Consider the following 13209-nt stretch of genomic DNA (forward strand, 5'->3'; position numbering starts at 1 on the left):
TTGACTAAAAACCATCAGAATTGGCAAAATCATCACTGGGGCTGAAAATCGTTTCTAGGCTTGTCTTGCTGGATCAGTTGTTCTTGCAGGACATGCCCCTGTTCCGAAGGCCTCCCAGAGAAGGGCAACTGTGTTGCATGTCAGCTTCTGGCACCCAGAATTGGTCAGATGCTCGTCATGGACTTTGAATGTTCTGAATTTGAGACGGAACCTTTGAGCTGCAGAGGGTTTTCCTTCCTAAAACTTCAATTTGCAACCTCTCTCTTACTCTGTCTAAAATCAGCTCTAATAATGTATGCCAGTTCAGGCAGCGAGTGTATCTTAAGTTGTGACAGTGTGCCCTTAATACATTGAAAATACAGGTGAGAAACCTTTGAAACCAGTGAAATTCAGCTGCTGTCTTTATGCATGGAATCTGCATGTTTTAAAATCCTTTAAAAGCTTTAATTAGGGTGATAATCAGGGTAACAATTACTGTGCATGTGCTGCAAAATACTGATCCCAAATAAAGGGCCAAAACTACTGTCCTAGAGGCTGCTTGTAAATTTCCCATTAACTTGAGGAATGCTGGTTTTGGCCTGATTTACCTTAATTATTTTCTTACGTGAAGTCATTGCATTTGAGATCACTGATGATCGTGTTACTGGGGAATTTTGTTGTGTTTGTATATATTTCCAAGATATTTTTTTGGAGTCAAAAGGAGCGAAGACTAACCAATGGGACTAAATACATGGCAAATCTCTAATTACAGCACAGCAATTTGCTTTTGGGCAGACGCCGGGGTATTCCCCCAGCTGCTTTTTAAGCTGTGGAGACGCTAATTGCGCACAGTGCCGATAATGACAAATGGTTAATTGATGTGGCCAAGCTGAACCACTCTGAATTTTGATATTTTTTTATATGTTTTTCAGAAGAAAAGACATGCCCCACCCCCACCTTTTTAGAATTTTTGTTAACCCAAATTATGGCTCAGCCGATGTGCGTAACAACAGCATAGTGTTTCTCATCAGTCTGTCACCAGACTTCCTAGAGCTCCCATCACCGTATCACTGATCCATTAACTTCTCTATGCATACACTGTAAACGTGTGCGTGTGCTTGTGTGTGTGCGCATGCACATGGTATACATACTTCCATTAATTGCATGATAGGATGTTACCAGCTTGGGTTTGGTGCTTCAGAGTTGCGAGTTCTTCTTAGGTGGGGGGTCAGATGAAAGGGCGGGTAAAACCTCTCAAGCTGTGGAGGCTGCAGGGGAAGAGACGGCTAGGTGGCAAGGGCAAGCGAGTTTGGTCTGGTACCTGTTTCCTGGTGGATGTTTGTTTGTGTCATAACCATCGCATAATTCAGCAAGGCTGGCAGCGTCTGCTCAGGAGAAGCTTCTGGTGAGGGCGGCAGGGGAGATGGCAGGGCAGGTCCCAAACTGCACTTGGCAGAGTCCCTTTTGGGGGAGCTTGCCTCCAGCTCTGCCTACACTACGCCTGGCTCTAGCTGTTGCTAACAGTTCATCGCACCAGTGCAACAAACTAATGTTTAATACAACTTGCATGTGACTTTGTGTTGGCTGTGTTGAGTCGGACTTGCTGTGTTTTAACTTTCCAAAAACCTTCAAGTGCATTTTGCTGCTTCTTGAAACCACTTCCAAAACACAAACGAGCTCTGGCCCGTGCTGGCAACATTCGCAGGAGTCCAAATTTCAGAACAGAAGGGGCCAAAATCCGATGCTCAGGAGTCAGGGCTTCCTAAAATTGTTCTGCAGGCACTAATCCATCCTGAAGTGTGTTTCTCTGTAAAGCTGAACTGGGGAAGTAGCGTGTGGTGTTCCACCCAGGGGGTTCTGATGCATTCCTTTTGAATAAATTTATTGCTGGGTAATTTCTATGTGACAGGAGTATATCAGGCGACAGCTAGAAGAGGAGCAGCGGCACTTGGAAATTCTACAGCAGCAGCTGCTCCAGGAGCAGGCCATGTTACTGGTAAAGCACTGTATCTGTTTTGTTCAGTAGCTATAGGATCCATTTATCCGGCCAGTCCTAGGCTTCCCTCAGTCGGGCACAGCTGCACTGACAGTATGACAACAAAGGAGCTTGATTTAAAAGCCATTCATGCCAGCGTCGTGGGCTGACAGGCACATATGAGAAGTGCTGTATGGTCACACTGCTTTCTGGGCGGTAGGAGGAGGCTTTATGTTAAAGTGGAACAGTTCTGGTGTGGCGGTCGAGTTTCTGAACAGACCTTGGCATTCAGTGAAGAACTAGAGTGCTTATGTTGCAGATCAAAAGCACACATGATATGTAAATCCACCCCTGGGTACAATGGCCTACTGTTGGTCTAAATCATTGTTTTATGAACTTTGCAGTGGATTTAGTATAAATACCTTTTTTTTTTTCCTTTAATAAAATCAGTTTTGACATAACTCTCCAATCACATCAAGCTTAGCAGTACACTCTCAACTTTCCCAACACGAGACACATGCCATATTGGTCTAACCTAGCTCTTGGCTACACTTTAACAATGGAATAAGAAACCAAAATAAATTAAAAAATAAATACAAATTTAAAAGCAGCAACAACCAGAAAGGTGCATTTTTTAATGGGATGGATAGGGACACGTCTGCCATGCAGTCAGTGTCATGTCTTGAATTACTCACCTGTTCTCTCAAAGGAATACAGATGGCGAGAGATGGAGGAACACCGGCAGGCGGAGCGGCTCCAGCGCCAGTTGCAGCAGGAGCAAGCCTACCTCCTGTCGCTGCAGCACGATCACAGGCGGCAGCAGCAGCAGCAGCAACAGCAGCAGCAGCAGCAGCAGCAAGAAAGAAATAAACAAAGTTATCATACCCCTGAGCCAAAATCCCACTATGAGCCTGCTGAAAGAGCACGTGAGGTAAGTCCTGGTTTTGTGCAGGAATTTGCTACCTACTCCTCTGCCCCTGCCTGTTGGGATCGTCGTGACTGTGATTCTGCTATAGTACAGTGGAGGCTGAAGCATCACTCATACAGGCCAGGATATTTTAAAATGTTGGCTGTTGGTTTCCAAACCAGAGGGGTGCTTCTGAGTCCTTCTGTTACGATCATTGGAGTTCAGAGTTTTGGGATACAAAGGGTGGAAAGAGATTGTGGAAGGCTGCAGACTGGTTTTGGAGGCATTGCGTTGGGAAGTTAACCTCATCTTCGCTTCGTCAGACATATTATCACCAGAAGGGTTGGTGCAGTTGGTGTTCTGTGTCTCTGGCAAGTACTGGTGATTGGAAACGGGGAGACAACTGGAAAGCACGAAACTGTGAGGGATGCTTGTACACAGCAACCCGTTCACACATTGGTGCCTTAGCTCGTGCTCCTGGAAATGTCCTTTTCATGAACACAAACCTGAATTTCATTAGTTCACTTTTGAAGTGTTACGTATTCTCTTCTGAGGTCACATCCTGCTCTTATGAAACTCTGTGGTGCTGCCTTCGTGGACTTTGGGCACTCAGAAGTTGTTCTGAAATCATGAGAGTGCTGTTTGTTTCAGTGATTGGGCCCCTGTCTTCCCTGGCTCGTGGGTAACATCACTAAGCAAGTAACTGCTGCTCTGATGCACGCTTGGCTGTCTTTTCAGTGGTCTTATTCTTATGTTATACTGCCCACAAACCACTCAACTGGGCAATACTGGTCAAAGCTCTTAATAACGTTCATCACCAGCATGTGGGAACTAGGTAAATATATTTTGGAAGAAGAACAAAAAAAAAACCTTGGGGCTGTTGAACATGATAAAATAGCTTTGAGTCAATCTTTGTCCAGTAGTGCGTCATTGCCTTTGAAGCATTACTGTTTGGGCTTGGTGAGCACAAACTCATTTTCTTATAGATGTTGTTCTCCATAAACCATGTTTGTGCTATCTCATCCAGTCCTCTTGGTGGCTGAAGTATCTGGTACATCTTTCTCCTGCAAGAAGTTCAGACTTGTCTGGTACGTGGTGGTGCAGGCATAGAACCGGCCCTCCTGTCCTTGCTCCTGGCCACCCTAAGGGAAAGCACAGTGCCAGTCCAGCACTCCTGTCCAACCTGAAGGCTAACTTTGGAGGGAAGCAGGACCATCTCTGTTCCTTGTCTCCCATTTTCCTTTTGGAGTTGAAAAGGAGAGAAATGCTTGAAGAGTCAAAGTGTTAGATCCTTTAGCAGAACCACTGACTTGTCTGTTTGTCGGTCATGGTCTTTCTCTTTGGTAATTGCCCTAGCTAGAAGGAATAAAGCACAGAATAAAATGTGCTAGTAGTCAGATCTTCCCAGAGATTGCTGTCTGTGTGCAGTAGAAATATAGCCATGGTATTTTAGTGCCTGTCAGTGGAAGCAACACCAGTTAATCTTAAAAGCAGGCATTAACTCTAATGGCATTCTTGACATCAGAGTTGGAGCAAGTATTCTGTACCTTACACTTCCAGGTATACTGCTCTCCAGGGAAAGTCTCCATCTATGGAAATGCTAACAGTCAGGATGATAAGCCAAAGTGGGCTAACTTTCCTGTTCCAGCAAAGTCTAACTGGGATTAGGGTGTTTGGGGCTTTTTTGCCATTTCAGTGGCCATGGGGATGTGAGGATAAGATGGACTCTGGGACACAGGGAAGGAGACTAGAGCAAGAAATGAGGCTTAATGTCATTTTCTGGTCCAGACAGTCAGATGACTGGAACAGGGCTTGGTTTTGTCCAGGGACACACTGGCTGCCTCTTTCCTGTCTCTTGCCTCATTTTAAGGACTTGTGGCTCCTGCAGTTTCTGTGCTTTGTGCAGGAAACCTCCTATCATCTACAGCTAGAGACATGAAAGCCTTTTCCTTCAGACAGAAAGACTCGGGGCTTTTCCTTGTTCTATTCATAACAAGGAGCCTGGCCTGTTTGTTAAACTCTAAAGGATGGCTCTGTGAAGTTGAACACAGTGGTGAAAATGATTGCATGGTGAAGATGCTTGGCTCCATTATTGTTGTATTCCCCCAGACATGGTGTATTTGTGTAGACCTGGCAGAGGTCTGCTTCTCTGCTTGTTCCCATAGGAAAACTGTTCTCAAATTTTGGGAAGCAGAGACAGGTTGGGTTTCTAAAACATCCTAGCTAAGGAGTCTTGGAAACTTGCCTGTGTCTTCTGACATGAGTGTGTGAACAGCCAGTCTCTCCAGACCATCACTGCTAGGGAACAATTAGGAAACCACCCCAGTACTGGTTCTGTGCTCCAGGCAGGGGTTAAAGCAGATCTTGTGAGCAGCTTCTCAACAAGTGAAATCAGCCCAAGTTGCCAGTTATCAAAGTGTCAAAGCAAGATCAAAGTGTTGGGACTTCAGGAGTCCTCAGTGCAGCTTCCCTGGCAGAAACACACACGCTGCTCTGATTCCAGCATAGACCATCCTAGGAAATGGGAAGATTATTTCCTTTCTGCTTGGATCTGACGTCCATCTCTTGCCCTGAGTACAACTCGCTTTGTTCACAATGCTGTGGCCTTGGAAGAGGCAACATTTCAGCATGAGGCCCTCACTTAATGTTCTTTTGAAGGCTGAGCACTTTCCAATCTAGTCTTCCCAGCAAAAAGCTCTCTAGGTTAGTGTAGCATCACTTCTACACGTCCATGAGAACCAGAAACAAGCTGCTGGGGCCATTCTCTGCAGTCTGTGAGGTTGTTTTGGGACACTCTGATAACAGAGAGGATAACCAGTCCTACAGTTCCATACCTAAAGCTGAGCAGCCTCCAGTATTACCAGGTAGAGAAGCATATCCAGCCTCTTCTCTTGCATTGCCAGAGAGACAAGCATGGGAGAGCAGATGGTTAAATAATGTTAGTTGAAGAAGGTGGGTAAGGGGTGGCAATGGGAAATGGAATTCTATATGTTAAAGTTGATTGTGTCTTCATATACCCTTTTTATAATCTGCTAAGAAAATACTGAGAAAAATTCTGTAAGTGGTCTAGGCAGAAAGAAGCCTCATCATGGTCTTTTCATCATACCACTTCACATCTCACTGCCTGCTGTAACCTCTTTCCTACTGTGGATATTCCACCTTCGCTTGCTCACCGCGTGTTTTGCATCGCTGGTGGAAGCAGTAGGGAAAAAAATCCTGCCAAGCCCCAAATGTATTTGGATTCTTTATGGTAAAGGAAGGGTGGTAGTCACTGTCAGATTTCTACTGTAATTGGTTTTATTGACTCCAGGCTTAACCTCCATTTATTTTGGCTTAGGTGGAGGAGAGATTTAGAAAAACTAATCAAGGCTCCCCTGAAGCACAGTCTAAGCAGATGGGCAAAGTGTTGGAGCCACCAGTGCCTTCAAGATCAGAGTCCTTTTCCAATGGAAACTCAGAACCTGCTCAGCCTGCCCTGCAGAGGCCGATGGAGCCCCAGGTAAGTGCTCAGGAAAATTTGGGCAAGCCTGGAGGAGATGTAGAAGTCCCGACATGTTTCATTCAGATTTGCAGATCTCAGTGCACAGTGAAGAGCAGCGCTGTTACACAGATCAGTTTGTTCAGTAGATTTGCTCTTTGTCTGGTTTGACTTTGATAAACCAATGGATTTGTGGGGGGGGGTTAATACTAGAATTAGAGCTGTTGCATTCTGTTACTGTCCGTGCAGCAGAGGAACGGTGGGCTAAACAGCAGCGACAGATGCACTGTGCTTCTAACAGTTCAGAATTTGGTCTTTGCAGGATATTTACTACCAGAGAGGATGCTCAGGAAAGAAGTGAGCTGGCTTAGGTTTTTTTTCATTCTTGTGGAAAAAGCTAACTAAACAAGTGGTTTTTAATAGTGTAAGCACTCCTTCAAAGATTTACAAAACACAACTAAGAAAAGCAAGTTTGTTGTCAGTAGGCTTACAGTTGCTAAATAGAGCTCTGTACCACCCCTGGAAAATCAAGAAGAGGTGGAAACCATTGAGCTGTGTGGCTGCCACCATTCTGTTGTTTTCTAATGAAGAGCCTCCAGCTATTGGTATATGTATCTCATAGGAATTGCAGCATGAATTTAAAAAGTAACCTTTGCCTAAAACTTAGGCATAGCCCATAAATTCCAAGTGGTTTAGATATGCTAAATTAAACAGTATAGTTCTGCATTTAGTTCCTGTGTTTCCATGCAGAGGTTTTTTTCTCCCAAATGAAGTCTGCTGATGACAGTGCAAGCTAAATCCAGCCGTGGTTGTGACTAGGTACTGCAAGTCTTTTGGGCAACAGGAGAATTTGAGCAGACGGGAGAGTGGGAGAAATCAGGACAGAACTTCATCTCTCTTACTCATTAATTCCTGGCTTTTATTCAAACCTCTATGACTATTTCAAAATATTGGACTTGTATCTTCATGCTCTCCGTGCCAGTTACTTTTAAAGTCTGGGTCTTCCACTTGTATTAAGGATAATCAGGCTCTTCAGCAGCTGTGTGTATGAAAATTGAGGAAATAATAATCATATCAAAACAAATACAGCCAGCCTACTGAAACTGGGGTTGAAAGCAAAGTTTTGCTTAATTATTAGGTGTGAAAACAGTGTGTTCCTCAGTTACAACCTTTCCTCCTCCTCAGTTTCAGAAATTAAATCTGAAATGCAGGTTTATGCACAAGCATAAAGGGAGTGGGCTGAAGGATCAATATGGATTTCAGTGGAAATCCCAGCGGAGTTCTAACTGTGGAGTCACTGTTGTGCCTTCTTAGTATGTCTAGTTGAATATGTGTGCTTGTACGTGCGTGCTTCGTTTGTGTATAAATATGTATATATATGTACAGTATAAGGTACATATATGGTGTAAGTATAATATGCATTGTACATATGTATACTACATACAATATATATTACGGTTTTTTTATATATATTGCAATGACTGTAAAGGAATAAAGGCTTTTTGTGTTACGGTCTTTCTCCAAAAGTTTAGAACTACATCTAGTTCCTTAATTTATTAGGCAACGTAAATGTCTGTCGGTTTGCATATTGTACAGCATTCTGTAATGTACATTCCTTCAATTGGATATCCACTGCAAATTTCCCCACCCTCCAGTGTTGCTGTGAGACCTGACCAAAGCCCACTGAAGACCGAGGAACAGCAGGCACCTTTTGTCTTGAGTGGCCTTTGGACTCGGGCTCACGGTGCAGATATGAGGTCGCCTTTTCTTTTGGGCACCGGCGTATGTGTATGTGGAGAGCTTATCTCACCAAAGAAAATGCTTATGTGCTGTATTTTTCAGTCTGTTACGTTCTTTGGGCGCTTGCCTTGCTTTTAAGTGCATTGATTCCACCCCACGCTTACCTAATACCATAACCAATTTGTCTCTGCCCGCCCCACCTGCCTTTATTCTGTGTTAATTGGAAAGCCAGTTATACTGAGCGCATTGAATGTTTTATGTTTTGTTTTCTTGTAAGGTACAGTGGTCCCATCTGGCATCTCTCAAGAACAATGTTTCCCCTGTCTCGCGATCCCATTCCTTCAGTGACCCTTCTCCCAAATTTGCTCATCACCATCTTCGTTCCCAGGACCCATATCCACCTTCACGCAGTGAAGTGCTAAATCAGAGTTCTGACTCTAAGTCGGAGGTACCCGACCCCACCCAAAAGGCTTGGGCTAGATCAGACAGTGACGAGGTGCCTCCAAGGGTAAGGAGTAGAAAGACAGATGTGTGCTATTCTTTTTATTATTCTTAATTATGATTTTTTTAAGGATGTGATAACCTGGGCGCTGGGAAGACCGTGCCCTTGTGCCAGCACTGGTAACAGTATTTTTGAAGGCAGAGCATAATGTAGGTGTTCAGTCAATGGGTTAATGGTAATCAACCTTAAGTACAATATTGAAGCTTCATATAAAATTGGCAATTATTTATAGAATGCAGCTATTTCAGAGAGACAATTTATTATGCAAAGTTAACAAATCATTACCATATCCAGGAAAGAATTTAAAATATCCCCGAGGTTATTGCTCAGAGTTAATTTTCCTCTTCATCTGTTATCAACCCAAACTATGAATCATATGCATATTTAAAATTGAGATGGAACTGAACAAAAAGGAAACATTCAATATATTTCCTCCACCTCTCTCCCTCCTACCCCCCTCCCATCCACTGGGATTTGCTTCTTCTGAGTATATTCTCGCTCCCCCACCAGTCTTTGCCTTTTGCTGATCCATTCCCGGGCATTTGTTTGGTTCCCCTGAGCTTACCCTCCTAATTCTCATGCTGTTTCAGCAAATTGCTTTGTGCCTACCCTGCTTCAGTCAAAATGCCATATCCTTTTTAAGTGTCTCAGTAGTTGGAGGGTAGCGGGGTGTGTATGCGTTCGTGTGGTAACTATGAAACACTACTTACTGTTAAGACTAAACTTTGAGTTCTCTTCCAAGTCTGAACAGCATCCCAACTAAAGCTCTTGTTTTTGTGGGTGTTTGTTTATTGCTTTTGGTTGTTGATGCTAGTTTGGACTTAGAATAAGTGGTGTTAAGATCTTAAGAATACATTCCGTAGCAGAAGAGGTTTAATCTTCCTCTTCTCTCTCTCCTCTTCATGGCTTTAACACAACCTTTTCTCTCCCAAGGTACCTGTGAGAACAACGTCCCGATCACCAGTCCTGTCCCGCCGTGACTCTCCGCTGCAGGGCAGTGGGCAGCAAAATAACCAAGCAGGTCAAAGAAACTCCACGAGGTTTGTAAGCCTACCTACATGTCCTGGCTTTTCCTGCGTTGGAAGGAAGTGGCTCAGGGAAAGCTAGGCACATTCAGAAAGCTTTTGGCATTGTCTCTTGGATATGGAAGGAGGATGAATTTGGATCCCTTTTCAGTAATGATTAATATTAATTTCCCTCGGTGCATTGTGTGCCAACAAACAAAATTTCTTCTTCCCTCCTCTTCTTTGAGTTGCCTGCCCTGTAACTTTTGCAATAATTTCCAAATATCTTTAAGATTACTGGAAAAATGTGGCCATTCGTGAACATCTTGGCTTTCGGTGCAACAGGTCATCTTGGGTGGGAATTACTGGCAGCAGAAGTGTTTGTAACATCTGAAGGAAATTGCTCTCAGAAACCTTCTGACCTCTCAGCCAGAACCTGAGTTTAAGAGGGAGAGAAGCAGCCATCAGCCTGTGATACAGAGCATCTCAGGTCAGAAAGGGGAGGGGAAGAGAGGAGTGGGCTGCCTCCAGAGCTCAGCAGAGCACTCTGGATAGGCCACCCTGGAACTGTCTCACTGGACAGGGGTAAGGATATTTTGAAAGGGATGGGCAGTACTGGCTTTTTGGCTTGTGCTTGGTAGCCAGGGCACTTCTGAGCCAATTTCAAACAAATTCAGGCTGAGAACTGTCCACCTCAGGTTAGATACAGAAGAATGGCAGGTATCCAGTTCCAAATTAAGAGAATTTTTTTTTTACCATCCAAAATACAGTAGTAAGTATTTCAAAGGGACCCACTGCTTGCATTGTGAAGCATCCCTGATGCACTCAGCTCAGTGTGGAGTGCTCTTTCAGATGGGTTATTTGCAAAACACTGAGGAAGAGTGATGTTTGAGTTTAGAGGTGGGAATATGAAGCTGAAGTGTGTGACAAAGACTTTTCCTCCCTCCCTTAATACAGCAATATAGAGCCTCGTCTGCTGTGGGAAAGGGTGGAGAAGCTCGTGCCAAGGCCAGGCAGTGGCAGTTCTTCAGGTTCAAGCAACTCTGGTTCACAGCCTGGCTCCCACCCTGGGTCTCAGAGTGGGTCCGGAGAGCGGTTTCGGATGAGATGTAAGTCCTTCCCCCACCCTTCATGACATTGTGTTTCTAAATTTGTTCAGTTGTGCAATACCCAGCACTGAAGGATGATAACCCTCACTGGGGCAGACCTTTAAGCATGCAGTATCAAAGATGGGTACCCCCCCTTGGTCGTATGTCCTTGCTGGGGAAAAACTCCCTCCCTCCTATGTGCAAGGTCACCTTTTGGTGCTTGTTGCCTCTCACCTTGGTGCTTGGTGAAGGGTTGCAGACTGGTATGGATAGGTCTCAGCTGGGGTATGTTGGAAGCTGGCACAGGTTTTCCAGGTTGTGCCCACGCTTAAGTTACCCTCCTTGCTGTGTGACTGTTTACTTCGGCTTCAGTCATAGGTCAGCTACACCTATACAGATCACAGCTTATGATGCTTTGCTGTAGTTCTTCAGGGACAATGTAATAGAGAACAAGTGAAACTTATGTCTTGCTGTCAGGCGCCGCCCAATAGGCTTCTCACCTCCCTTCCCCACTCCAGAGTGAAGTAAGAAAACACTGCCTAATTTGTTTTATTCTGTGTTCCTTTTGGGGTCTTGACACATGCAGCATCATCCAAATCAGAAGGTTCTCCATCACAGCGTCATGAAAGTGCACCTAAAAAGCCTGAAGAGAAAAAGGAAGTCTTCAGACCTGTCAAGCCTGCTGTAAGTTGCATCTACCCTCCCCTTTCCCCACTCTCTTTCAGGTAGGCCCCCAGAAAGTACAGTGTGAGCATTCAGGATGCCATTGGGGGTGAGCTTCAGCTTGAGCTGAGTTTGTATCTGCGGACACAGCAGCATGTCTCTGCAATTGCCTGCACACATCACAGTACTTAAAGCATAAGAATCTGCTCTGCTTTGGGATTGATTTCTGCTCTCTGGTCTTCTTCCTTCCTAACCTTTGCCTTTCTCTCCTTCAATCCTGTGCTTCCTTCCTGGGGCTGGACCAATGATCATGCACTTGACCTGAATGTGCCAATGCTGGGCTGAATGGTGCAGGGAGAAGTGGTAAGACCTTAAATCGTTGCTATTTTCTGTGAATGATTTTGGATGTTTTCTTTCTCTGACTGCTGTTAGAGTTGATTACAGCTCTAGATCCAGTTGTATGTGGGGGGTCACAGTGGGTTTTCCCAATATTTCCAAGTTTCCATTTGCCATTATGATTGTGCACAAGCTCCCAAATCTTCCAGTTAATACTGCTTTGTTTAAGAAGCATGGAAGTTGGTTCTTCACCTCTGATAGTATAATGTGTGAAGTATTTGCCACAAATTATTCAGTTAACTAGAAGATAGCTACATAACTAAGGGCAGATTGCACTGACTGCAAACCTGGTTTGCCCACACCCCAAAAAAGCAGCTCATGGCCCGTACTGTTTGAAAGTCATCCGTGACTGAGGCAGTGTGACCAAACCTGACCTCTCGGGTGAACTCAATAGTGCACATCCATGCAACTGGAAATGGATCAAAAAGTTTCAAGGAGATCAGCTCTCTGCAACTGTGCTTGGGTGGCTCAATAAGTCCTAGGATCTTTCTGCTGCTTTGCTGCCTAGATTTCTTGTGGTGGATGCTCTTAACCTGCAGGGTTCAGGAAAATGAGATGTGACAGTCAACCTCTGAGTGAGAGTCAGTCCGGGTGCTTGTGTGTGTCTTTCACATGGTATGATGGGATAAACTGAAGTCATAATCCAGGATGGTCTGGATTCAAAGTATGCATATGTGTCTGTAATACAGCAAGATATCCTAAGGCTGCCTCTTCTGGGGCTCTAATTTATCAGAGAGTGAGTTTTGGTAACTATCAGGAATGAATAAATGAAGAGAAGCGACACTGCTGGCATATGGAAACACAGCAGTGGGAAGTAAGCAAACTCTGACATTAATCCAGTGGGGCTGTCTTGCAAATTCTTCCCCTCTCTTCCTTACAACATCAGTTTTTTCCTCCCTTTCCCATCAGGATTTAACTGCATTGGCGAAGGAATTGCGAGCGGTAGAGGATGTGAGGCCTCCACATAAAGTAACGGATTATTCATCCTCAAGTGAGGAATCAGGGACAACGGATGAGGAAGATGATGATATGGAGCAAGAAGGAGCAGATGAATCTACTTCTGGACCAGATGATGTCCGAGCAGTGTTAGTTCTCACAATGTTTTGCTTCTGTCTTCCCTCTTACTGGGTTGAAGGAAAAGAATGTTGGGTATTTTGGCTTGTATGTTAGTTCTTTCAGCTTACAACAGTCTGTGGGCAAGACTTAGTAGCCTGGTATATTCACATTTTCAAATACTGAGGGTAATCTATTCAAAAAGCAGGCTTCTGAAAATGACGTCCTTTCCCTCTTCTTCCTTGGTTTGTTATAAAACAAGAACTGATGTTTAACAAACTCCTAACTGTGTTTTTTTTAAGAGCTTTTCTTGGCAGGTTAAGTAAATATTCCACTCTGGTCACGTTATAAATCAATTTTGAATGTGCTGTGGTGTGGGGCAGCGAAAGCCAGACCACAAGTGCTGTTCTCTCACTCCAGTTAT

General features: G+C 44.3%; 1 protein-coding gene across 2 annotated transcripts in view; it reads left to right on the forward strand.

The window, feature by feature from the left end:
* MAP4K4 (mitogen-activated protein kinase kinase kinase kinase 4) overlaps positions 1 to 13209 on the forward strand; it is a 165515-nt gene that overhangs the window by 127922 nt on the left and 24384 nt on the right. Inside the window, exons 14-21 of one of the 2 annotated variants that reach the window (XM_084271746.1) lie at positions 1889 to 1975; positions 2664 to 2885; positions 6199 to 6360; positions 8357 to 8587; positions 9515 to 9621; positions 10543 to 10694; positions 11260 to 11357; positions 12642 to 12817. In XM_084271746.1, coding sequence (XP_084127872.1) covers positions 1889 to 1975; positions 2664 to 2885; positions 6199 to 6360; positions 8357 to 8587; positions 9515 to 9621; positions 10543 to 10694; positions 11260 to 11357; positions 12642 to 12817 — 1235 coding nt within the window. The remainder of the gene's footprint in view (positions 1 to 1888; positions 1976 to 2663; positions 2886 to 6198; positions 6361 to 8356; positions 8588 to 9514; positions 9622 to 10542; positions 10695 to 11259; positions 11358 to 12641; positions 12818 to 13209) is intronic. The other variant, XM_084271747.1, reaches the window with a different exon arrangement.

Source organism: Gallinula chloropus (assembly GCF_964237585.1).
Source record: "Gallinula chloropus genome assembly, chromosome: 1".
Lineage (NCBI taxonomy): Eukaryota > Metazoa > Chordata > Aves > Gruiformes > Rallidae > Gallinula > Gallinula chloropus.